Raw genomic sequence first — 25480 nt, 5'->3', positions numbered from 1 at the left:
TGATTGGATTATGTCATGAGATGTCCCCTTCTTAATACAGTGCCTGATTCGTGGTGCTAGAATTTAGTTTCTGACTACAGTTACACGTGGTTCATCTGACCATAAGCAGTTTACATAATTGCAACCCAGAATCCATTGCAACTGAAAAATAACTCACCATTTTATTATTCAAAGTTGAACCAGATTGGGCTTGTTCTCTGGTTCCATAAATATGAGAAAAATGAAAGGAGTGCTTATATCCAGAAAGTAGAACATAAAGAACCAACAGACTTTCAAACAAAACCATAATCACTCTTCTTCAGTTCATTATCACCCATCAAAACAAATAATTCTTGTTCTCCTTGCTCTTGGGTTAGAAATTTCATAAACCCATTGGCTTCTCTACTCTAGTTCTGAAAATCCTTAATTCAGTACTAAACTATGGTCTCTAAATTAATCAACACCATCATGAAGCATTATGACTTGTAGCTGATTGCAAATATTTTCGGAGAAGAATCAGAATATGCGTGAATGACAAAAAATTTAAAATGGAAATTAACATGTAATAAGAGTTCAATATAAAAATGACCCAAAGGACAAGATAATTTGGCTATTTTTGAGGCATACAATATTTTAAATAAAAATTAGAGCCACCACTGATGATATTATACCAAGATATATTGTGGACAGAAGGGACATTGACAAATTTCTAGGAATTTTATGTAATTTCTAAAATGCCTAATGTTGGTCCATAAAAAAAATATAACTTAGGGAAAGTTAAATTATCTTATTTGAAAGTGTTTTTTCATGCAATGCAATGTATCAATTAAATAAACCAAACTATTTTTAGTATTTCTCTTTACAAGGTGAAAGAACATTTTTTTTGAAATTATTCAGGGTACCTTTGAGAAATTTCAAGATCAATTTGAGAACAAGATTTCGCTTAAGATTTGTTTTGAAAAGGCAACACTGTAAAACAGGTAAAATGCTTTAGTGCTTTTAAATTGCAAGCTCTCCGTTCTCTTAAATAATCAAGGCCAACGGTAAAGGTTAACATAAACACATAAAACTATCTTGATAAGACACAAAATCTTGGCTTCCTAGGAAGATTACTTAAAAGGTAAAACAAACAAAAAGATATTTTACTGTAATCCAAGAAAACGGGCATTTTCAACAGAAAAAAAATAATCTAGTTTTGCATTATTATAGCATTGGGCTCTCTTCTTTTTCTTCTTCTCCTTCTCCTTCTCCTCCTTCTCCTCTTTCTGTGTCTTCTTTTCTTACTCTTCTTTTACAAAACTTTGTAAATAAATCTATTCAATCTTACCAGCTTAAACATATAAAATTCTTTCTTCCATGAACTTTTTACAACTTTCTATATCTGTTTAGCTTTTGTCCTTCTCTCTCTCTCTCTCTCTTTTTTTTTTTTTTTTCTGATTCTGGCACAACTAATCATTTTACTTTAGGACAAAATTACTTTCTATATCTGTTTAGCTTTTGTCCTTCTCTCTCTCTCTCTCTCTTTTTTTTTTCTGATTCTGGCACAACTAATCATTTTACTTTAGGACAAAATTACCCTCCTGTTCCCTTAACAAAAATACATTCTTCAAATATCGAATTATTTTTCTTGAAAACATATCGTATTTTCCTTGCATACTCTACATACAGAGATGTTTCTCTTCATGGTTGTTATTTCTATTAGTTTTAATTACATATATTGATGATCGTTTTTGACCATTAGTAATATTTCTTTTGACTGAGAAAACTAGGAAGATGACTATAAATTGTCTGTCTTGCATTATGTAGCAGACTAGCAAATTTTATGAATATATCATCTCAAAATTTCTTATATGTTCATGCTTCCTCATAACACAATTTTTATGTGACAAAATAACATGTTTATTAACAGGTTCAAATGTCTTTAGTCTCATTTTTAAAATAAAATGCCAAAAAATCTATAAAATTAAACCTAATGCTTAACAATTTGTATTTCAGTAGCTCATATTACTTAGAAATGACTTAGATATTTAATGAATATTTATTACTTAATACAGCTTAGAAAAACTTTAAAGCTTCAAGTTAACAAAAATAATTTGGAAACTGTTTTCAGCAACGATATCGTAATACAAGGCAAAGCTAGCCACAATCTCAGCTTACTTCCCTGTTAACTGTTTTTACAGTTAACATCATCATGTTAGGCAAGCATCACAAAAGCAAAAACCAACGAAGTTAAACACGTAGTTTTGGGTTTTATGTCTGTCTTGAGAAATATGAAGTAATGGGCGTCAAACAACTCTTCTTTACTTGTATACTTATTCTAAAGTTAAACTGATAATTGTTTTTATTCCTAAATATCTAGAAGACATATTACCTGATTCAACTAGTAAGCCTAAGTAGAATAAAAATGTATGTTCATATTATACTGAATGCTGATATACCAGAAAATGTAGTTGTTTTTATGAAACAAACAATATGAAGTTTGTATTAATTGTCAAATATACATCCATTTCATGTGTATTTGAAAAGCATTTGAATTAGTTTCTGAGAGTTTTAGAAATATTTGCCTTATATAAGCACACATTTATCTCTGAAAATTGGAACAGAACTTAAGAAATTTTAGGCCAGGTATGGTGACTCAAACCTGTAATCCTGACACTTTGGGAGACAAAGGTAGGAGGATTGCTTGAGCCCAGGAGTTCTAGACCTGCCTGGACAACATGGTGAGACCCCATATCTAAAAAAAAAATTGAAAATTAGCTGGTCATGGTTGCACATGCCTGTAGTCCTAGCTACTTGGGACGCTGAGGCAGGAGTATCCCTTGAATGCAGGAATCTGAGTCTGCAGTGAATTGTGATTGCAACACTGCACTGCAGCCTGAGTGACAGAGTGAGAATCTGTCTCTAAAAACAAAAAGAAAGTACTAAGTAATTTGATAATACCATCCATAGAGAAATCTTATATATACTATGATATATATTTTCATGTATATTTCATATACATATATGTAATATATATTCTCTAGATTTATAGAATGGGATATATATATTCTACATATACATAGATTGGGATGTATATATTCTATACATATAGGTATAATATTTATGAATATATTGCATATATATATATAATGTAATATATACACATATTATAAGAGATCTTAAAGGTTTTATTCTAAAACTTTAGCCAGGAGTTAGACAACATAGTAATACTCTCTTATGTCCTCTACTTTATAGTTTTATCCATTGTGTTTCTGACAGATGCAAAACGTTAAGGTTACTTTCTCAATAGGAAGGCTAAAGCTTTTAGCCAATATTTGTGGAGAAGACACATTTAAGATTTTCTTTTGCCCATATATGCAATGTTATGGAGGCTGTGACTACATTTTAGGCAAGAGACTGAAAGAACATCAAGCACCTATCTGGATGTCTTCAAAGCCTCATCTGGATAAAATAACCAAATTATTTTTCAATCAGCCTTTTTTTTTTTTTTTTTTTTTTTCCTTTTTCAACCTCAGACGATTGCTTTTGGGGTCCTAGAGTCCCTTGAAAGTTATGATGGAAATAGGAGACCTAAAGTTCAGGTGATTGAATGGCTGAAGCAGGAATGAAAAACGTCTGGGCGGACAGGTAGGCAGAGGTAAGAGGACTGAAGAGGCACATGTCAAAAGATTCAAGAAAGTTGAAGGGTAGGTTGAAGGTAGTAAAAGGATGAATGGAAAGTAGAAACAATGGGAAAGAAAAGATCTCAGAAGACTCACTTCGGGAAAATCTTCAGTTTCCCAAAGAGATCCTGAAGTCTCAAATTATCCTTAGCAAAACCATGACCACAAGAAAAGAAGTGGAGTATACGATCAGTAAGGGTTTAAGAAGGGGGTTTCTGTTGACTAAAAAGTTACCGTGGTAGAAATAGGATCAAATAGAACAGAGTTGCCTCACAAATAACCAAGGAAAATATTTCAGCTCAGGGATTCAAGAAGTAAATTCCCACTCAAAGACAGAAACAGGAAGTAAGACTTACAATCCAGCCAGTACCTTCCTAACAAAGAAACCTGTGACTAAACCAACTTCTAACAAAAAGAAACAGGACTAATTCAGCCTCTGTATACTGTACTCAGACTCTCTCTGCCCTCACTGTGCTTCAACAGACTATCATTTGGAGCACTGGCTCAGGAGTCTAAATCACCAAGGGTTCATCCATCAATCAACCAGAAGTGAAGACAATAGCTTCAAAGGTAGGTGCTTGGGATTCTGGATCAGAAGAATGGGAATCCAATAATGAATTTGATCCTATACAAGTCACAGCAACAAAAACTGTTAAAGGAAAAATAATAACTCTTGTTAAAGATGGCAATTTAGACTTTATTCAAGGGATTTCAAGGGTCTACTGCCATGAGGTATTGAAGTAGGAGAAAGAGATTGTTCTCAATGCTGAATACAACAAAGACAAGTTGGAATTTATAGCCAAGGAGAAGAATGCAAGTTAGTGGATTGAAAATCATTAAGAAGATAGATAATTTTTTGCTAACCTGACTTAAAAGGATTTTTACTGATAGCAGGGCAGGGTGATCATGTATTACCTGGGGGATAGTGGTGGATGAAAAATTCAATCAGATATTGAGGGATCGGATATGGAGGATGGGGGATTCTGGCTAAACTGATTTGACAGGATAAGCAAATTGTCTTCTCTTCAACAAAATTATGAGTCATTGAAATTCCCAAGGGTATAGTGTCTTGATGGTGCAAATGCAAGAAGAATCCAAAGTAGTGATATGCATGAGCCTGTTAGAAATATACTAGAAATATGAAATCACAGCTTACAAGAAGTATATGTTGCAGGTTCTAGCATGATGATTGGGGAGCAGTTGATGAGGCATTGTACATTTGATAGGCATATACTTTTAAAATTGGAAAAATTAGAAAATCTCATTTAGCTATGTTTATATGCTTAACAATATTTCTAATAAAGTTGTTTCCAACATACTCATTTTTACTCCTACTATTCATAAAATTTCTTAAAATATTATCAAATAAAATTTAATAAAAATGCTTTATTAGATCTAGACAATATAAATTATTTACTTCTCTTCTATTTTCTGGAGTAGCTTGTGTAGAGCAGGTGTACTTTTTTCCTTAAAATATTTGGTAGAATTCACTAGTGAAGCCATAGGGACATGGAGTGTTTTGAGAGGGATGTTTTAACTGCTTATTCAATTTTATTAACACACAAATAATTATTCTGTGTTGCAAGGAATTATCCATTTCATTTAATGGATAAACTTATTAGCATATTTTTTCAAAATATACAATTATCCTGTGGAATCTTTAGTGATATGACACGTGTCTCATTCATGATATTAATAATGTCTTTTCTTTTTTCTTGATCAATATGGCTAGAGGAATATATATTTTATTGATCTTTTTGAAGGACCAGCATTTGTTTCTATTTTTTTGTTATTCATTGACTTTTACTTTTACTTTTGTCATTTTTGTCTGTTTACTTTTTGCCTAATTTGCTCTTTTGTAGCTTACTTTGGGGATAATTTGGCCTTTTTTTTCTAATTTCTTTTACAATTATTTGTATTTATAATTGCCACAATTTTACATATTTCTGTGGCACAGTGTGATATTTCAATGATTGTGTATACATTGTACAATGGTCACATTAAGGTAATTAGCATATCTATCACCTTAAACAGTTTTTTTGGTGATAACATTTTAAATCTTCTCTTCAGGATATCTTGATATATACACTGCGTTGTTATTAGCTATAGTCACCCTAATGTGTAATAGACTGCAATAACTTATACTTACTGTCTAATTCTAACTGTGCCTCTTACCGAACCAGCTTCTATTTCCCCTTCCAGCCTCTGGTAATCACTATTCTACTCTCTGCTTTTATGAGTTCAACTTTTTTAGATTTCACAAATAAGTTAGATCATGCAGTCTTTGTTTTCATGTGCCTGGCTTATTTCACTTAACATAATGCACTCTAGGTTCATCCTTGTTGCTGCAAATGACAAGATTTCCTTCTATTTTATGGCTAAATAGTATTCCATTGTGAGTGCATGTGTATATGTGTGTGTATAAATTTTCTATGTGCATTTGAAAAGAACTTGTTGGGAACTGGAGCAAAAGTGACTCTTGTTATGTTTTAGGAAAGAGACCAACAGCATTTTGTCCCTGCCCTAGAGATATATGGAACTTTGAACTTGAGAGAGATGATTTAGTGTATCTAGTAGAAGAAATTTCTAAGCGGCAAGGCATTCAAGAGGTGACTTGTGTGCTGTTAAAGGCATTCAGTTTTATAAGGGAAGCAAAGCATAAAAGTTCAGAAAATTTGCAGCCTGACAATGCGATAGGAAAGAAAATCCCATTTTCTGGAGGGAAATTAAAGCTGGCTGCAGAAATTTGCATAAGTAATGAGGAGCCAAATTTAATCCCCAAGACAATGGGGAAAATGTCTCCAGGTCAAGTCAGAGATCTTCATGGTAACCCCTTCCATCATAGGCCTGGAGGCCCAGGAGGAAAAAAATGGTTTCACAGGTGAAACCTAGATTCCCAGTGCTGTGTGCAGTCTAGGAACTAGGGGCCCTGAATCCCTGTTGCTCCAGTCATGGCTGAAAGGGACAAACATAGAGTTTGGGCCATGGCTTCAGAGGGTGTAAGCCCCAAGCCTTGGCAGCTTCCATGTGGTATTGAGCCTGAGAGTGCACAGTAGTGAAGAATCGGGGTTTGGGAACCTCTGCACAGATTTCAGAGGATGTATGGAACGCCTGGATGTCCAGGCAGAAGTTTGCTGCAGGGGTGGGGCCCTCATAGAGAACCTCCACTAGGGCTGTGCAGAAGTGAAATGTGGGGTCAGAGCCCACACACTGAGTCCTTACTGGGGCACCATGTAGTGGTGCTGTGAGAAGAGGGCCACGATCCTCCAGACCCCAGAATGGTAGATCCACTGACAGCTTGCACTGTGCACCTGGAAAAGCCACAGACACTTTATGCCAACCCATGATGGCAGCCAGGAGGGAGGCTGTACTTTGCAAAGCCATTGGGGCAGGGCTACCCAAGACCATGAGAACCAACCTTTTGCATCAGCATGACCTGGATGTGAGACCTTGAGTCAATGGAGATACTTTCAGAGCCTTAAGATTTGACTGTCTTGCTGGATTTTGGACATGCATGGGGCCTGTACCCCCTTTGTTTTGACCAATTTCTTCCATTTGGAATGGCTGTATTTACCCAATGCCTGTACCTCCATTGTATCTAGGCAGTAATTAACTTGCTTTGATTTTACAGTCTCATAGGCTGAAAGTACTTGCCTTGTCTCAGATGAGACTTTTGTGGACTTTTGAGGTAATGCTGAAATGAGTTTATACTTTGAGGGACTGTTGGGAAGGCAAGCTTTTTTGGAATGTGAGGACATGGGATTTGGGAGGTAGAATGATATGGTTTGACTGGTTCCCCACCCAAATCTCATCTTGAATTGTAATTCCCACAATTCCCGCATATCAAGGGAAGGGCGAAGGGGAAGGTAATTGAATCACGGGGGCAGGTCTTTCTTGTGCTGTTCTCATAATAGTGAATAAGTCTCACAATATCTGATGGTTTTATAAAGAGGAGTTCCCCTGCAAAATCTCTCTCTTTGCCATCCATGTAATATGTGACTTGCTCCTTCTTGCCTTCCACCATGATTGTGAGGTCTCCCCAGCCATGTGGAACTGTAAGTCCATTAAACCTCTTTCTTTTGTAAATTGCCCTGTCTTCTGTATATCTTTATCAGCAGTATGAAAACAGATTTATAGACTGCTATTGTTTGGTGGAGTGTTTCATAAATCCCAAGTAGATTAATTTATTTGATAGTGTTTTAAATATCTTTGATATTTACTGGTTTGTATTTGCATGTTCAGTCAATCACTGAGGGATGAATATTGAAATAGAGGACTTCAATATTCATTTATTGAAAATGAATGAATTTATTTATTCTCTTTCTTTCCTTCCTCCTTTATTTATTCCCTTTTTTCTCCTTTCCCTTATGTCAATGTTGCTTCAGGTATTTTGAAACTCTTATGTAGTGCATGTACATTTATGCTTCCTTCAAAAAATTAATACTTTCATCAATTACTAAATGTTTACTTTGTATGATATTAATATATCTGGTCCAGCTTTCCTTTGATTAATATTTATCCCTATCCTTCCCTTTATTATTAACTCATTTTTGTCTTTATCATTAAAATGAGTTTCCTGTAGATAGCTGTATCAGTTATCTGATGTTGCCGAAGAAAACACTCTGAAATTTAATGCCTTAAAACATTTATGATCTTACTTTTCCTGTGAGTCATAATTTAGACAGCAGTTTGGTTGGATGTTTGTCCCTCTCTCTGTGCTTAATTTGTATTATTTCTACTGTTGTATCTTCAGTGGCTCATCTTTTCTCCTGCTATTCCTTATCTACTAACCAGTGTATTTGCATTTTGCACATATTTTTCATCTCTAGAAATTCTGTTTTTGTTTTCATTGAAATATTTCATTTCTGTCCTTAAAATTATCATTGTTCTTCTACTTTGCACCTATGGGACATATTTATGATAGTCTTTTTAGTATCATTTTTCTTTTAATTCTATCATCTCAATTATTTCTTGATTTTCTCTCTGATTAGTTTCAGCCTAGTTATAGACTATATTGTCCTTGATTTAAATGGTAATTTTTACTGGATCCTGGATATTGTGATTTTTATGTTCTTAAGTTCTAGACACTGTCCTATGTGCTTAAAGAGTGCTGTACTTTGTACTAGTATGGAGTTAAGTTATGCAAAATCTTTTGATGCTATTGATGTTTATTGTTAAGCTTTCTTTAGGACAGGCTTAGAGAGTATTGGCCCAAATACTAAGGTAATTTGCTTCTGAGTATTCTTTTTGTTGTTGTTTGTTTTGAGACAGGGTGTTACTCTGTTCCCTCGGCTGGAGTGCAGTGACACAATTACAGCTCACTGCATGCAGGCTTGACCTCCCAGGCTCAAGCAATGCTCCTGCCTCAGTCTCCCAAGTAGTTAGGACTACAGGTGTGCACCACTGGAGCTGGCTAGTTTTCTTATATTTTGTAAAGACTGGGTCTCAGTATGTTGCTCAGGGTGGTTTCAATGTCCTGGGCTCAAGCTTCTTCCTGCCTCAGCCTCCCAAAGTTTTGAGGTTACAGGCATGAGGCACCGCAGCTGGCCTCTGAGTATTCTTTTTAATGTCCAGGTCTATCCTGCCGGCTGATGGACACACAAACTTGGCTTATGGACACACAAACTGTCTCCAACACTGTATAAGCTTCAGGAACTGTTTGGCCTACTACTTTTTTATGGCTCTTTCTCTAGTCTTATGGAGTTTCATGACACACATGACATATCAGTTTCAACTCAAAGATTCGAAGAGGCTCTCTGCAGAATTCTGAGTCACTCTTCTGTCACTTGTTCTCTTAAATATTCTGCCCCTCAAATTCTAGGTACCTTTATCTCCCCCAGATTATTATTTCTGTCTCCTAATCGGCAGGATCTCTAGGTTCTGTTTGGATTCACTCTCCCTGTACTGCCTTTTGGAAACTGCCTCTTGACAGCAAGCAGGAAAAATCACAGGGCTTACCTATTTTATTTCTTTACTTGGGAATATTGCCCTGTGCTGTCTGTTGTCCAATATTAGAAAAAAATCATCAACTGAGGATAAAACATAGTTTCTTCTAGAAATGCTGGGTAAAAATGTTAATACTTTCAATTACCAATTTCTAGTGACTGAAGATGGTAAAGTTTTCACCTTCAGTAGTAGCAAATGAGGTTTCTTACATTTTCTTTCTTTTCCATTTATAATTACCATTTCATCATTAATTTATATTTATTCAATATTTTGCTATCAATCATAGCCCATTATTTTTTATCTTCAGTTTTCCCAAAATTTCTTAATGGAAGCCTTTTCAAACCATTTTCTATGTCCTTTAGATACGTCTCCACTAATCTTGAGAGCTTTCTTGCTTCATGTCACAACAAAAAGATGGCCTAATCCCAGAGTCCATTCTCCCTACTTGAAATCAGCTATTTTGTTTTCCTTTTCATAGTAATTTTGTCAGTCTGATTTTGGGTGTCTGTTTTTTTTGGGGGGTGGGAGGGAACTTTTTAAAAAACCTTTCCTGAACCAAGGTGTAGAAAATAATTATGTTTGAGGTTGGGGAGGAGTGTGAATGACTTTATTAGCTTCTTTAACTTTTAATGTCCTACAGTCTAGCATAGTTTGCTTAATAAATGACATTTATTTTGTTCTGTCTTTTGATCTTTTGTTTGCTCTGGTTTGGGCTTCTCCACCTATTCTGATGACCCTTGGTGTAAATGTTCTCAATTAAATGAAAGTTAAAGTTTGTGCTAATTGTCTGTATCATAGTTACTCTGGGGGTATACACCGTGGAAAGTGAATTTCTATTCTGTATTGTGAATGGATTTGGGAGGATTACAATTTGCAGGATTTGGATGTTAGAATTTAGAAGACCATCATTATTCTCTAAGGACTTCTGTATTTCTTTGTCAACTCTTGGGAATTATATCCCGGGGTTTTGTTGTTGTTTTATTCTATTTCACATTATTGCTGACAGAACTAATGGTAGCAGTGGCCCATCAAAAGCAACTGCTGCCAAGATGCCAGCTGCAGCAGGGAGGCTGGCCCGGACCTCCCATGCCACTGCTTGGGCAGGAGCCTTCCCTGGGAGCCACTGCAGCTGCCCTCCCAGGTGCAGAATCCAGACTTCTCTGCAATCTGCACCTTTGGGGACCCAGAAAGGACCCTATGCCACCATCTACACAGGCTCAGTGATGCCTGCCCCCACTACCTGGCCTCCTCCTGCTGTCTAGACAGTCCCTCCTACCACATTTGCAGTAATCAACAAATACGTCTTGGGGACTCTGGCGTCCGCGAGTCCACAAAGTGGTTACTGGAAGCCTCTGCCTTTTAACTGTATCTCCCCTCTCTTTTCTGGATTTCCTCATGGTTCCCACTGTGAAATACTGAAGTGGCCACTTCCAGGAGGCCCTCCAAAGTACCATCTTGTCCCACAACCCATTTCTGCAGCCCCCTCCTGACATCAGGGGCCACCTGTGCGATTAACTCATCCCCTAGGACCAGCTGTCCCTTAACCAAATCAGGAGATGGAGAATCACACTTCACCAAGGCCCCTCCAGCCCCCTGATGAACTCCCATCAAATGTGTGACTCCCATCAAATCCCTGATCTACCATGGATAGCTCAGTTCTATTGAGAGGCTGGACCCAGTCTGTTGTAAGCCTTCCAGTGTGCAAACCTAAAAGTGTTTCCTCCTCCTTTCTCTCATTGTATCGTTGGGGGCTCATTTTGAGTCCTCCAGTCGTACTGCCATTCTTCCATCTGGTCCTCCAATGGTACTGTCGTTCTTCCAACTGGTCCACCAATGGTACTGCCATTCTTCCAACTCCTCCCTATCCGTGGCCCTATATAAGATATAAAGTTCATTTCCAAAATTCTCTGCCACTTGCAGGATTCCCTGCTTTTCAGTGGTAGTTAGGGTTTGGCTCAAAAGTAATATGAATCCTTCCAGGAGAGCTCAAACACTTAGGTTAAGTTCTAGAACGCCTCTATATACCTGTCAGGACCATCTGGAAACTTGCCAAGACCCCCTTTAATTTGAAAAGGGAACCTGGACCTTAATGGTGCCATATTCACCAGGCATCTGTTATTGGAGCAGTTGAGAGTGGGACCTGCCTAAAACAAAGATTTTTAGGCTGGGGCAAGCTTAAGAGAGAACTCACATAGGAAAGAGCAAGAGCAAAGGGGGTTGATTCCCCTGCTGGAGGCACCTCTGGGGTTTGCTTCCCTATTTCCCTGGGACTTTCTCTTGCAGCCTCTCCTGAGATGGCCACTAGGAGGGCTTAATTAATCCTACAATCTTGACAAAGGTCCGAATTGCCCTGCAAGGCAAAGAAGGCCTGCACATATGGGACCTTGGACCATTTTGCCCTCACATTCACAGAACAGATTTCTTCCTGAGGTCATGTTTCTGTTTGATACTTCAAGGTGCTTGACACTAAGTTGGCAACAAAGGAAATGCCAAAAACATGTTTGCCACAAATTTATGTGCAGATGCCAATGCACACTTTGCTTTGTCTGTGGTGTTCTAAATTTTCCATTTTATACTTTTGATGACTAAGCCCCACCCAGTAATATCTCTGGTTTGCAACAGCATCTTTAACATTTAACATTGTATATAAAGAAGAGATGGGAACCTTGACAACCACAAAAGAAAGAAAGAAAGAATGATAGGAAAAACTGAGGTCCAAGTGCCAACACCCTAATGGGCAGTCGGGGACTGGAGTTAGTCCAGGGGACTTTGGATAACACAAGGTGTAGCCTTGGCCAGATACCCTCAGTTGCACCAAGATTTTCTTTCAGTCCTATGTGACAGCTAGATATTCATGAAAAGAAACTTGGTTGAAACAAAGCCAACATTCTCAACACCTGAGGGTGATGGAGGATTGACAATGTCCTCCCCAGAAAGTCTGTTCTCCATGTCTTGTGTCCTGGTAGCTGTGCTAGTCACTTTTAACTGATTGACAAAGGTCCAGTATTTTTCTTTCATTTTGACTGTTGTGGAATTTAGAGACTGCAAAAAAAGGACAGTAAAAGCAGATCCACTTTTACTTACCTTTCTGCAGACCCTGGATGAGCCCCCAAAATGTTACAGGATCTTTGGAGTGTTGCTTTTCTGGCCAGAAATATATGTGGCTGGTGGTGCCTTTGTCTGCCCTTTGAAAAGGTAGGGCCACTTCTGAAGATGTCTTGCTGGTCACCACCCCTGCCATATTGTCATCAAGATGGTGGAAACTTCCAGGACCTGCTCTGATGAAATCTCACCTGGAAACTGTGAAGTAAACTTTTTCCTTTTTGTGGAGAATGGGGTCTCACTATATTGCCCAGGCAGGTCTCATACTCCTGGGCTCAAGCTATCTTCTTACCTCTGCCCCCCTAAAAGCTGGGATTTGAGGCATGAGCCACCATGCCTAGAAACTGAGTTCCACCGAGGTGCAACATCTCAGACTCACGCCTGTAATGTCAGCTCTGGGCAGTGCTGACATGCCAGCCACTTGTCATCTCAGCACTGTCCAGGCTTTGGGCACCCACGAGTGTGGGAAGGATAACCAAGGAGCATGCTGAGGGTGTCCTGTCACTGACCTGCAGGTGCCCATTTGTGTGAGCAGCCTGGAGGCTATAGACAGTAGTGGGAGGCAGACAGACTTCTGGGGAAAGGAAGGTGGGTCCCCAGTGAAGCCCAACCTTCAGGCCAGTAAAGGCCTGAAGCCTGGGGGCCAGACTGCCAGTCCTGCAGACCAGACTGGGAACTTGTGGTGCCTTTTCTGAACCTGCCCATGGTTGCCCATGGATCAGTTGACATGTGCTTCCTTCCATCTGAGGCCCATAAAAGCCCCGGGTTCAGCCAGAGCAGAGAGGATGGAGAGATAATGGGGTGGTCATCTGCAGAGAAGGGCTACCTTGTCTGCTGAGGAGAGGATGGATCAACCAGAAACAGAGAGGAACTACCCTCTCTACTAAATGCTGAAAACTTGATAGGTCAACCTGTCTACAGAGGGGACCTACCCACTGCCGGTCTCGTCTGAGCTGTTCTAACACTCAATAAATCTCCTCTTCATCTTGCTCACCCTTTGCTTGTCTGGATACCACATTCTTCCTGGATGCAGGACGAGGACTTTGGCAAGATGCCACCAGCCACAGAGGTTTCTGATGAGAAAAGCAACACTCCGAAGATCCCATAACAGAACTACAGTATTGCCTCCAAAGCATTATTTACCAGTTCTCATACTACTTGAAATGTTATATATCACCCAAATCCTCAGGATATACATTTATATGCATCTATGTTTGCATATTTATACACATATTTACAATTTCTACAAAATAATAAGAAAAATAACCCTTAAGAAAAATATGATCAAAGAAAATGGACAGTAATAGGTAAAACATTTTCATAATTCTTTATTTTTTAGAATTATTTTGTTCTTCACATATATTAAGACTTTCTTCTAATTTTTAATATTTTTACTATAATTTATAAGGACCCATGAATTCTCCCTTGCATTAATTCATTGAAGAGAAGATTTGCCAGCTATGTTCTAGGCATAGTTCTAAGATTATAGGGGACAGACATTTTTCACTTTCTAAAGTCTTCCTTACACATAAATACTTCATCATAAAGATAAACCCAAGGAGATTCATTACACAACTCTAAGTGGCTCTATTTTCAGGTTATCAATGTGTTGATTTTAGACAAATTGTGATTTTTCTAGTTCGTTGAGCACTCAGATATGTTTATACTTTTTTTTATAAAACAGTGAATAATGTAAAGGAATCTTTGGTTGGAAAATAACACAAAATAGAAAAGAGTAAAATTTTTTAAATTAGGTTTTCACAAATCATTCTGACTCTCGTTTTGCCTTTGTGTAGTACATGAATTATTTCAAACAGCTAAACTACTAATTAGTAGATATCAAGGAGATGTTCATATAATACTATAGGATTCACCCTGATTTAGCAAGAATCATTGGAAAAATAAGCAAAGCAATTGTAACCCAGAAGCTTTCAAACATATGTTTGGATTTACTCCACAGCCTTAACTTCTTTGTCACTTTTCTTTACTCCACCCAGATTCCCAGTTAAATATTTTCAGTTGACATCTACTCTGAGATTAATATTAGGCCCATAATTCTGCTTATTTTTATTTTCATTATGCTACAATATGAGAGGTAAATGTCACCAGGAAGTTATACCTCACTGATGACAGTGGACTTGACTGTTTCTCTATTGGGCTTTTGTACTGTTTCTCATCAGAGGCCTGTTTTTTTACATCATTATGACCAAAGTTCATCTTTTTTTCATCAGTAACTATGAGGCTTGCTTTTTATTTTTATTTACTCACATTAACATAAACCACTGCATTGATCTTTTGTTTACATATTAATTAATGATCTGTGCCAACCTTATGTTTGAAATTGGAAACAGAATTTTAATTCAAACATTTGAAAGATAAGATTTTACAAGGACCTGACTTTTATATATATGATAAAGAAATATTTTCATCCAAAACCAACTGCTAGTAATTCTATGCCTCTTTTCCACAGAAGAGAATGTTTAAATTTCATCAAATGAAACATATTTTTGAAATACTTGATAAAATGAGATGCCTGCGAAAACGTTCTACAGTGTCATTCTTGGGAGTTCTTGTCATTTTTCTCCTTTTTATGAACTTGTACATTGAAGATAGCTATGTTCTGGTAAGTTTTGGAGGTTAATTGTCTTTTCTTCAAAATAAGGCATAAGTCAAACAAGAAATAGTCCCACTGTAACCTAACTTCAGTCTCAAGCTATTGGAGAAGACTTAGTTTGAGCAAAATTATAACATGTATATTGTCTATTTTTTGTTTTAACCATACATCAACATTACACTTGTTTTGAATTATTTTCCAATATTTTAATGCTGTTTATTTTGTGCTCCAAATGTGTACACATAATTACAAATAAGTTAGCTATCATCACTATGCAGAATTAATATTATGTGGAACCATTAAGATTTTGGGTTTTCCATTTGAAATGTATAGAATGAACAAAATCTGCTTAGAAAGTATTACTCCTTGCTTCCTGTACTTTTCTATATTATCACTGAAATTTTCAAAATTCCATTGTCTAATTAACAATGCTTTTTAATTGTGCTATTTGTATAAGTAATATTTTATTACAATGTGTAATGTCTTATTTGGATTTTGAATAGACCTAGATGACCACTCTGTTTTATATTTATACCCACTGAAAAGATCTCAAGAGATAAAGATATTGATGGGTAAATTATTCAGTAGTTAAAATGAGATGCCAAATATTGGTAGGTGATTACATATGAATAGGATTTTTTTAGGGAAAATATGATAATATGCAAAAGGGCTTAATCTGACTAATTATGAAAAATTAATGTGCTAGTTTTGACTTTTTTTCTTATTGTTATTGTCACATCATTTCATATCTGATGAGATTAATATAGTCATTATTGCTATTCACTTTTTCTATCTTAATGGAGCCTAAAATATCTGTCCTAATTTGTATGTTATTATTAATATTTATAGATTTCAGAAAATCAAAGCCTGATTACAGTTTACATATTTCAGAAATCAAAACCTTTACAACTAGCAGGAACTAAAAAGTGATTTTCACATGCAAAAATGCTGAGAGTTTAAATTAGTGTCTTTAAAGAGACAGAGTATTTCCAAAAAAAAAAAAGAAAAAGAAAAAGAAAACGTTTTAGATGATTTATCAACTATTGTTTGCCAGATACTATGCTATATCCTATGATCCAACCATATGATTTTGGTTGGTACAGATATTCCTAAGAAGTCCTCTGTAAAACATCTTGCATCCTTTAGCTCTGTTCTTTGATGGTGAAATTGTGCCAGAATCCTAGATTTTGACTTTGCCTAGGCTTTTTGTATTCAAATAGCGGTTCGGATGTTGTGGACCCTTCGTGTTTCTCTACACATTTGATGCACAATGGTTGAAATCACCAAAGATTAAACAGGATTTGAGTAGGCATCATTATGCAAACTTAGCAAATAGGAGAAACATACTAACATTATGCTTTTTTGAATATTTTTAAAACCTATTAGTTATATGAGATATAATAAGGACAACAGAACAAGGCCCATGTGTTCTTGCTATTTTTTTCTTAAGATAATGAAAGATCACAAGTTAACTAGAGATTCTCTTGTTTAATGATTCAATTTTATAATAAAAATATATTTGTTGATTCTGTGTCTACTGGTAGAAGTAAATAAAATCTTGTAAATCAAACACATGTTATTGGTTGGAGGCTTGCTATGTTCAATGACTCGTTGAATTTAAAAGGCAGTTTCCAGTGCAATTTTAATCTTTCACTTTCAACAAACCCAAAGGACCATTGAATGTACAAAACGCCCTTGTGTCTTTTGAAATAGAACCTGTTTAAATTCACTGTAAAATGAATAAGAAGTTGTAGAGTATATGTCAATTAGAAACTAAAATGCTATTTTCCTGTTTTGCAAATTTTTACAGTGCTATCTAAACATTGATCCTATGTATCAAATGTAGATAGTATGATTTAATGAAGGAGTTCTTCTACTAAAGCTACTTTCTCAATGAAATTTCTCTGATTGTATTAGGAATATATCTACTCAAATTTGCAAATCAGTCCAGGTGCAGAAAACAGATTGCTTCTTAGCTTTTAAAAGTTATTATTTTGAAATACGTACAAAAGTTGGAAAAAATGAGTTAAAGTAATTGCTAAATTCCAGCACTCATCCCTTGTTCTACGTTTGATGATAGTATTTTTATTATTTAGCAATTTACTATTTACTGACTGATGTTTTTTAACCAAATTGCATTTTAGCTGAATTTTGCTTCAAGGCTATAAATTGAAAACTTTTTCAATGATTAATATTAAATTGCATTACAATTATTCTTCTAAAAATGAATAATATCCATGGGAAACTGGCCTCCTCCAAGAATATAATGCAATTCCTTTTTAACACATCTCCCTTTTGATCATTTTACCTGTGTTTATTTCATTTTTTTATAAAATTATCTGAACTCATTTTTCTTCTTTCTCCCTGATTATCACAATGTATGCAATTTGCTAAGCACAGACATTAGTAGATCTTTCTTTTTTGTCTTCCTTTTTAAATACTGGGAAATAATACTTCTAACTTGGAGATCTCAGGTGGATAGTTAGAACTAGTAAGGTCTCTGGAGTTAACACATTCTATTCTCCTCTTTTTGTTAGAAATCCATTTGTGGCCTGAAACCCTAGGCATATTAGCAGTTTAGCATATTTGCTTATGTATTAGAGATATATGTGCCTTTAAGTGAAAAAGGAAGCTGTGCTTAGTATAAGAGGCAAACACCGTTACAAGGCAAACTAAGTAGAAGAGACACTGCATGCCCAATCAACTTAGCCTCTTGACTGTGAACATCTTCAAAGTAGCCACAAGGGTATATATTTAGTCTGTAGCTAGTTCATTGAATTGCATTCCCTTCCAGAAAATGATTGTCATAAAGCCTTGTCTTATTACTGAGAAATATACTACAGCATAGTAGCTACAGAACGAAGGTATCCAGGGAGACCCTGACTGTTCAGGTAGATGCCTGTGGAAAGCAGCCAACAAGGCTGACTCAGGTGAAAGTTGCATTATTTATTTATGCTGAAAAGTGTAAAAAAGCTTGTTCTTGAGAATTTAATAAAATGATTTAATATAAGTTCCATTTCTTTTTACATTCTGTTATGTCCTTAAATCAGGCTGAATGCACTCCATCTTATAACACAAAATTTCTAGATTTTATGTGTTCAGGATAGAGTTTTTAAAGAGATATTCAATATCCTGCATCTACTTTAGAATGTAACATCAACTAAGAACAGAATGGTAAAATGAATTTAGTGCTGTAAGTACTGTGTTTTTTATAGAAATTTCTTCCAGGCATTATTAATTATGTACATCACTACATTAATATTAAAATAATTGATACTAAACTGAGTCACTAGTTACTTTTTGGCAGTTCTAAATTTGTTTATTTTAAACTTTAATGATGTTTTATAGGTTTGCAGATAGACACCAATGAAAATATTTATGTATAAAGAACTTAAAATAATCAGAATTCAGTGGATAGTCAATTAGTATATTTCTAAGTAATTTAGAATCTACGGTTTAATCTCAAGTACTTTGAAAGTTTATGGCTTTTACGCACGGCATTGTGTAAAAACCACACAAAGTCACACTTTTACACATTGTGAACTTACTTATAAAGGACTAAAGTATTTCTTGGTCCAAATTATCAGAGGCAGTATAAAATAGAGAAATACACTATTGAATACCAAATTTAGATTTATAAACATAATTGGATATACAGAAAAGATATTCAGAATGAATCTTGATTTAGTAAGGACCATACTGGAAGCCTCTAGTTAAGATCCCTACTTTCAGTTTTCATTCTAAGAATAGTCACGTCTGGCCATAGATTTGAAAGTTTGAGTTAGTCATCTTTTTCACTGGCACTGGAGATTGATGTGAAGTATTGAATGTTTTCGTTGTAAAACTTATATCTGAGCTTTGTCTAATTTTTTAGAACAAGGCTTTAATTAACATTTTGACCACAGAAAAAAATAGCAGGACCAACGTTATTTAATCCATTTACTTTCTCTACAGTCTTAATAGCTAGCACATGCCTAGCTTGACTTTCTATACTGAATAAAATAAATCCACACAAGGCCAGGTGCGCTGGCTCACACCTATAATCCCAGCACTATGGGAGGCCGAAGTGAGTGGATCACTTGAGGTCAAGAGATTGAGACCAGCCTGGCCAACATGGCGAAACGTAGTCTCTACTAAAAAATACTAAAATTAGCTGGGCATGGTGGTGTGTGCCTGTAATCCCAGGTACTTGGGAGACTGAGGCAGGAGAATGGCTTGAACCCAGGAGGCGGAGGTTGCAGTGAGTCGAGATCATGCCACTGCACTCCAGCCTGGGCAACAGATCCAGACTCCATCTCAAAAAAAAAAAATTAATTAAAATAAATGAATAAAACCACATAGTAGAGTGCACATTTAAAAAAAAAAAAGAGAGAGAGAGAGAAACATTTCTTTCTAATTATGTTGTTCTCAAATGTATTCTACCAATTCTAGTAAATCACATACGAGTCAAACAAACAGTCATTTTCCTAATAGTGTATGACCAATAAAGGCTTGATCAAATGATGATTAGATAATCAAAATTTACCATTTAGCTTATATCAAAGAAGGGCAATTAATGGGTAAAGGACATATTTTAATCTGAATATGAATATGTTTTCTTGACTATAAACCTTCCTGAAGATTTAATGACATGCAAAATCCAACACCAAATAAATAAAATGGATCTAAACTATGAAAGGATTGGGCATTACATCCAATAGAATCTCTCTCACAGACACACACACACACACAAACTTAACTATCATGAGAAATATTAGTCCTAGATCTCTACACATTACCTTAATTTGGTGCAAATGGATCCTATTTGAGGTTACTTTAGGACATATTAAAAAAATTACTGCCATATCACCCATAACTAGCTCTTCTCAACAGCTAGATAGTAGCCACATAAGTGACTTATTTAATAAAGTATCCAAAATGCAAATATTATGTCCACTACTGCATCTTCCTAATCATTCCTATAGTTTCATAATCATGGAGACACTGTGATCTTTTTATCTGAGAGTGCTTGAGGAAGAGTAAATCAGGCAATATGGTAGGAACTAGCCTTAGATTAAACTATAAAATAGATTACTGTCAATTTTGAGATCCCTATATGATTGTCAAAAATTTGAAAAGTAGCATAATGGCAGTGGGAGTTTTCATGTAGAAATTCTTTTTTTAATAGATTGCCATTATTAATGTGTCCTGTAGAAAAACAAGTGTAATTGTATATACAGTAAAATAGGTGAGCAAGCTACTGGAGCAGAACCTCCAGGTAAAAAATGAGGTGAGTGATGATGAGCTATAGCTTATGATGTCAATAATTGAGATTTATATAACCCTGCATACTATACATTGTAGTCATACATTTATTGTGTAAAAAAGAAACTTTATTTAATCCATGACCATCTATTATTTATGTATTTTTCTTGCCTCTTTCTTGGCATTTAGGAAGGAGACAAACAACTTATAAGGGAAACATCCACACATCAACTGAATTCAGAACGCTATGTTCATACTTTCAAGGATTTATCTAATTTCTCAGGAGCCATAAATGTCACCTATCGCTACCTAGCTGCCACACCTTTACAAAGAAAGCGTAAGTATCCTTAAACATTTAAATAAAGAATACAAAAAATATTTTGCATTAAAATAATGATAATTTGTTTCACATGTATAGTAAAAAGGCTTAAGGGCTTTACTCATATAATAAATTATTTGGAGAAAACTTCAGTGTTTCTTCACAAATTGCCAACTACTATACTCACTGACCCAGTACCCTTAATAACAAAAAAATTAAATAAAATGCCTAATCGTGAGTCTTTTGAGATTTTGTTGTAGGATGTTATAGAGTGACTAGAAAAAAATCAATTTACTTTAAAATTTAGAAGGTAACTTTTAAAAATTCCTATGTTCATATTGCTACGTTTTCTAACCTCTAACAGTTTGGTTTTATGACTTGCCACAACTTTTTAATTAATGAAACTCAGTGTTTTAGTTTCCTAGGTCTGCCATAACGAATTACCACAAAGTGACTGGCTTTAAAAAAAGAGCAATTTTTTTTTCTCATGGTTCTGGAAGCCAGAGGTTGAAATCAAGGTGCTGGCAAGGCCCCACTTCCTCCCTCCAAAAGTTCTAAGGGAGAATCCTCGCCTCTTTCAGCTTCTGGTGGCTTCGCTTCTGGTACTCTTTGGCTTTGCAGCATCACTCCAATTCCTGCCTCCATCATCAGTGGCCTTCTTTTTGTCTTTCCGTGTCTTTTTCTCTTTTTATAAAGACAAAGGTTACTGAATTTAGGGTCCACATCTAAATCCAGAATTATTGCATCTCAAGATCCTTAACTAATTATATCTGCAAAGATCAAATTTACTAATAAATTTACATTCCGAGATTCCAGGTAGACATGAATTTTTGGAGGAAACTATTGAACACACTACAATCAGGTAAAAAAAAAATATTTGGAGCCAAGAAATGACATACTACATTTCTAAGACACCATAGCTTACAAAAAGTACCATTATCTAATTAGCGTACCACTAAGAAAGTGTAAGCATTACCAATTTTAATTATAACGCTATTGATTGCAGTATGTAGCCTGATTTTTAAATGTTTCAATGCGTAAAATATAAATCTTAGGCTGGGTTTGGTGGCTCATGCCTGTAATCCCAGCACTTTGGGAGGACAAGGAAAGTGAATCACTTGAGGCCAGGAGTTCAAGACCAGCCTGGCCAACATGGTGAAACCACTTCTCTACTAAAAATACAAAAATTAGCTGGGCATGGTCATGTACACCTGTAATTCCAGCTACTCAGGAGGCTGAGGAGGCCGAAACACCAGAATCGCCTGAACCTGGGAGGTGGAACTACATTCCAGCCTGGGCGACAGAGCGAGACTCCATTTCAAAAAAACAAAAACAAAAACCATGAATCTTAGAATAAAATACAGTGCTATCATGATCTTAATAAATTATGTGGAGACCACAAAAGTTAGCCTCTCTTTTAAGACTTGTTTATGTGAGCGTATTTGTTATCACTAGGTTTAGGAAATTGTTAAATTAATTTAGATTTCTTTAGATCCCATTTCCTTTCATTCTACCATTTGAAATGTCTACTGTTCTTAGGCTTCCTTCTAATTGTCTAAGACCGCCATTCATTTTTCATCTCTGTTACACCACCTTGGCTTGAACATTACTGATTCCCCTTTCCCGTGCTAAATTTACCAATGTTTATTGGCACACATGCCAACTGCTTTCTACCAGAGGCAATGTAACACAGAGGATAAAAGAGTGTGACAGTTTGAATCCTGACACAACATCACCTACTAAGTGTACCACTTTGCATGAGTCACGTCATCTCACCATGACCTAGTGTCCTCATCTGTAAAGCAGAATGATGGTAATAGCAAACCTATCCCAAAAGACCATTTTGAACATTTAAGATGCATATTACAGATAAAATGCCCAAACTTCTGCCTCTTATGTAGACAGTATTTCATAAGCGTTGACTATAATTATTAATGAAGTTTGGTGGCTTCAAGTTTAGCGGTACTAGATAACATATTGTGTTTCAATCGAAGTCTGAGTTGTAAGCGAAGGCATTTAAACGAAATGTGTAAATCACAATCTCTCTGATGAACTAGTAAGAATTCTTTTTTTGAATGGGACTTTTTTCAGTATCATACAAACCACATTATACAAGTGCCTGTATTAAAACAATGATCCTGTTGTATATAGATTTCCCCATTTTCTAAATAGTGGCTTAGAAATGTTACTCAATTCTGATTCATATGAGAATGAGCTTTAAAAAATATTTCAATAGAAAGACCTCTAACCCTTCTCAGAGGCAAGCTGTCTTTTCTCAGAGTTTTATTTCATTCTCTAAACATATCTAATTCCTAATTTTAGATTTTAAATGTCTGAATAAAAATTTATTCAGGCAAAATTACTATAAAATGTGTTTCAAAAAATTTTTAAGTGATGCTTGTATCTTGGAACAATGTAGCATTAAAGTATTTTGAATGTGTCTTATAATATTGTTTGCTTTCTAATTAATATACTAAGTACATTTCAAGATAAAATTGTGAAGTCCAATTATGAAGTCTAGTACAAGATAATGAGAGCAAAAAAAAAAAAGAAAACTGAAAATATGTGAGGTGTTCTATAAAAAATTTAAAGATGATTGAAAGACTTACCCTTATTTTTATTTTGTATCATTTGAAACTAGTTTGACAGCCTTAACTGTGAATACTCTTCTCTTTTTGCAAAAGAGAAAAAACATTTTATCTACTTTATTTTTCAAAGGAACTTGCATGCTATCTAAATACCTGTCTACTTTCTCTAATGGGCGTATATGAGGGTATTAAGCTGCAGAACACTTAAAACCATTTCTTTTTACAATTTCATCAATAAATGTTCACAGTAATAGGACTCATACATTATTATGCTTAAGATACTATTTATTTTTCATAGAAAATATAAATTATGTACCAAGCACTTACAGCCTTTATATATTTAGCTTATTACTTTAATCATAGAATGTTCTGTGCATAGTCATTTACTATATTTACTTAATATATAATAAGTAGCAAGTCTAAGGAATAAATATCTTCTCTCTTTTTCTTTTTCTGTATTTCTAGTTCACATTTGTATACTTTCTGAATTCTTTTTTGCAGGGTATCTTACAATTGGACTTTCTTCAGTAAAGCGAAAAAAAGGAAACTATTTACTGGAGACAATTAAGTCAATTTTTGAGCAGTCCAGTTACGAAGAACTGAAGGAAATTTCAGTGGTGGTTCACCTAGCAGACTTTAATTCTTCCTGGCGTGATGCCATGGTCCAGGATATTACACAGAAATTTGCGCACCATATTATTGCAGGAAGATTAATGGTGATACATGCCCCAGAGGAGTATTACCCAATCCTGGATGGCCTTAAAAGAAATTACAATGATCCAGAAGATAGAGTCAAATTTCGTTCAAAGCAAAATGTAGATTATGCTTTTCTGCTTAATTTTTGTGCCAATACTTCTGACTATTATGTAATGCTTGAAGATGATGTTCGATGTTCAAAAAATTTCTTAACTGCCATTAAGAAAGTCATTGCATCCCTAGAAGGAACTTACTGGGTAACTCTTGAATTCTCTAAGCTTGGCTACATTGGTAAACTCTATCATTCTCATGATCTCCCACGTTTGGCACATTTTTTATTAATGTTTTATCAAGAAATGCCTTGTGATTGGCTATTGACTCATTTCCGGGGTCTGTTGGCTCAGAAAAATGTGATCCGTTTTAAACCATCTCTCTTTCAGCACATGGGCTATTATTCATCATACAAAGGGACAGAGAATAAGCTAAAGGATGATGATTTTGAAGAGGAGTCATTTGACATTCCTGATAACCCCCCTGCAAGTCTGTACACCAACATGAATGTGTTTGAAAATTATGAAGCAAGCAAGGCTTACAGTAGTGTTGATGAGTACTTTTGGGGGAAACCACCTTCAACAGGAGATGTTTTTGTGATTGTATTTGAAAATCCAATTATAATTAAAAAAATTAAAGTAAATACTGGAACAGAAGATCGACAAAATGATATTTTGCATCATGGAGCCCTAGATGTTGGGGAAAACGTTATGCCTAGCAAACGAAGGAGACAATGTTCTACTTACTTAAGACTAGGAGAATTCAAAAATGGAAACTTTGAAATGTCAGGTGTGAATCAAAAAATTCCATTTGATATACATTGTATGAGGATATATGTCACCAAAACACAAAAAGAATGGCTAATTATTAGGAGTATTAGCATTTGGACTTCTTAGCCAATTAAATCAGTATGTTCAGTTTCTGAAACAGGTCCTCCTGTTTCCTCTTTTGCTACCTTTGTCGTTTGGAGGGAAAGCAATGGATGGGATACGTTAAAAGAAACATTAATTACATTGGTAGTTTTTATTTATACATTGTTGACATAATTTTACTCTTAATACACACTTGTATTTATTTTAATATCTGAAGTTGAATATAAGTCTATAGCTAATGCTATTTTCATTTGTATTTTTAAATGCTCTTAGTTTTTAATTTTCAACTGATTGTCAAAAGGGTAATATGAAAAATTTTAAATCAACAAATTAGTTTGTTGGATGATGGTTTTTGAAAATTAGTCATCAACTGTATATACTTCCTCAAGAATCGATAATTCATTACA

At 35.4% G+C, this 25480-nt stretch overlaps 1 protein-coding gene across 6 annotated transcripts in view; it reads left to right on the top strand.

The window, feature by feature from the left end:
- The window catches only part of MGAT4C (MGAT4 family member C), an 836191-nt gene extending 811063 nt beyond the window's left edge, over window positions 1-25128 (top strand). For 4 of the 6 annotated variants that reach the window (XM_023204787.2, XM_023204742.1, XM_023204673.1 and 1 more), the window contains 3 exons: window positions 15160-15312; window positions 20737-20884; window positions 23956-25128. In XM_023204787.2, coding sequence (XP_023060555.1) covers window positions 15166-15312; window positions 20737-20884; window positions 23956-25097 — 1437 coding nt within the window. In that variant the 5' untranslated portion in view covers window positions 15160-15165 and the 3' untranslated portion in view covers window positions 25098-25128. Of the gene's footprint in view, window positions 1-4124; window positions 4212-15159; window positions 15313-20736; window positions 20885-23955 lie in introns of all 6 variants that reach the window. The other 2 variants (XM_026454597.1, XM_026454596.1) reach the window with 1 other exon arrangement.
- Window positions 25129-25480: the final 352 nt, after the last annotated feature.

Source organism: Piliocolobus tephrosceles, chromosome 10 (genome assembly GCF_002776525.5).
Source record: "Piliocolobus tephrosceles isolate RC106 chromosome 10, ASM277652v3, whole genome shotgun sequence".
Classification (NCBI taxonomy): Eukaryota; Metazoa; Chordata; class Mammalia; order Primates; family Cercopithecidae; genus Piliocolobus; species Piliocolobus tephrosceles.
The sequence above is the reverse complement of the archived record's forward strand: the minus strand, read 5'-3'. Positions and strand labels throughout refer to the sequence as shown.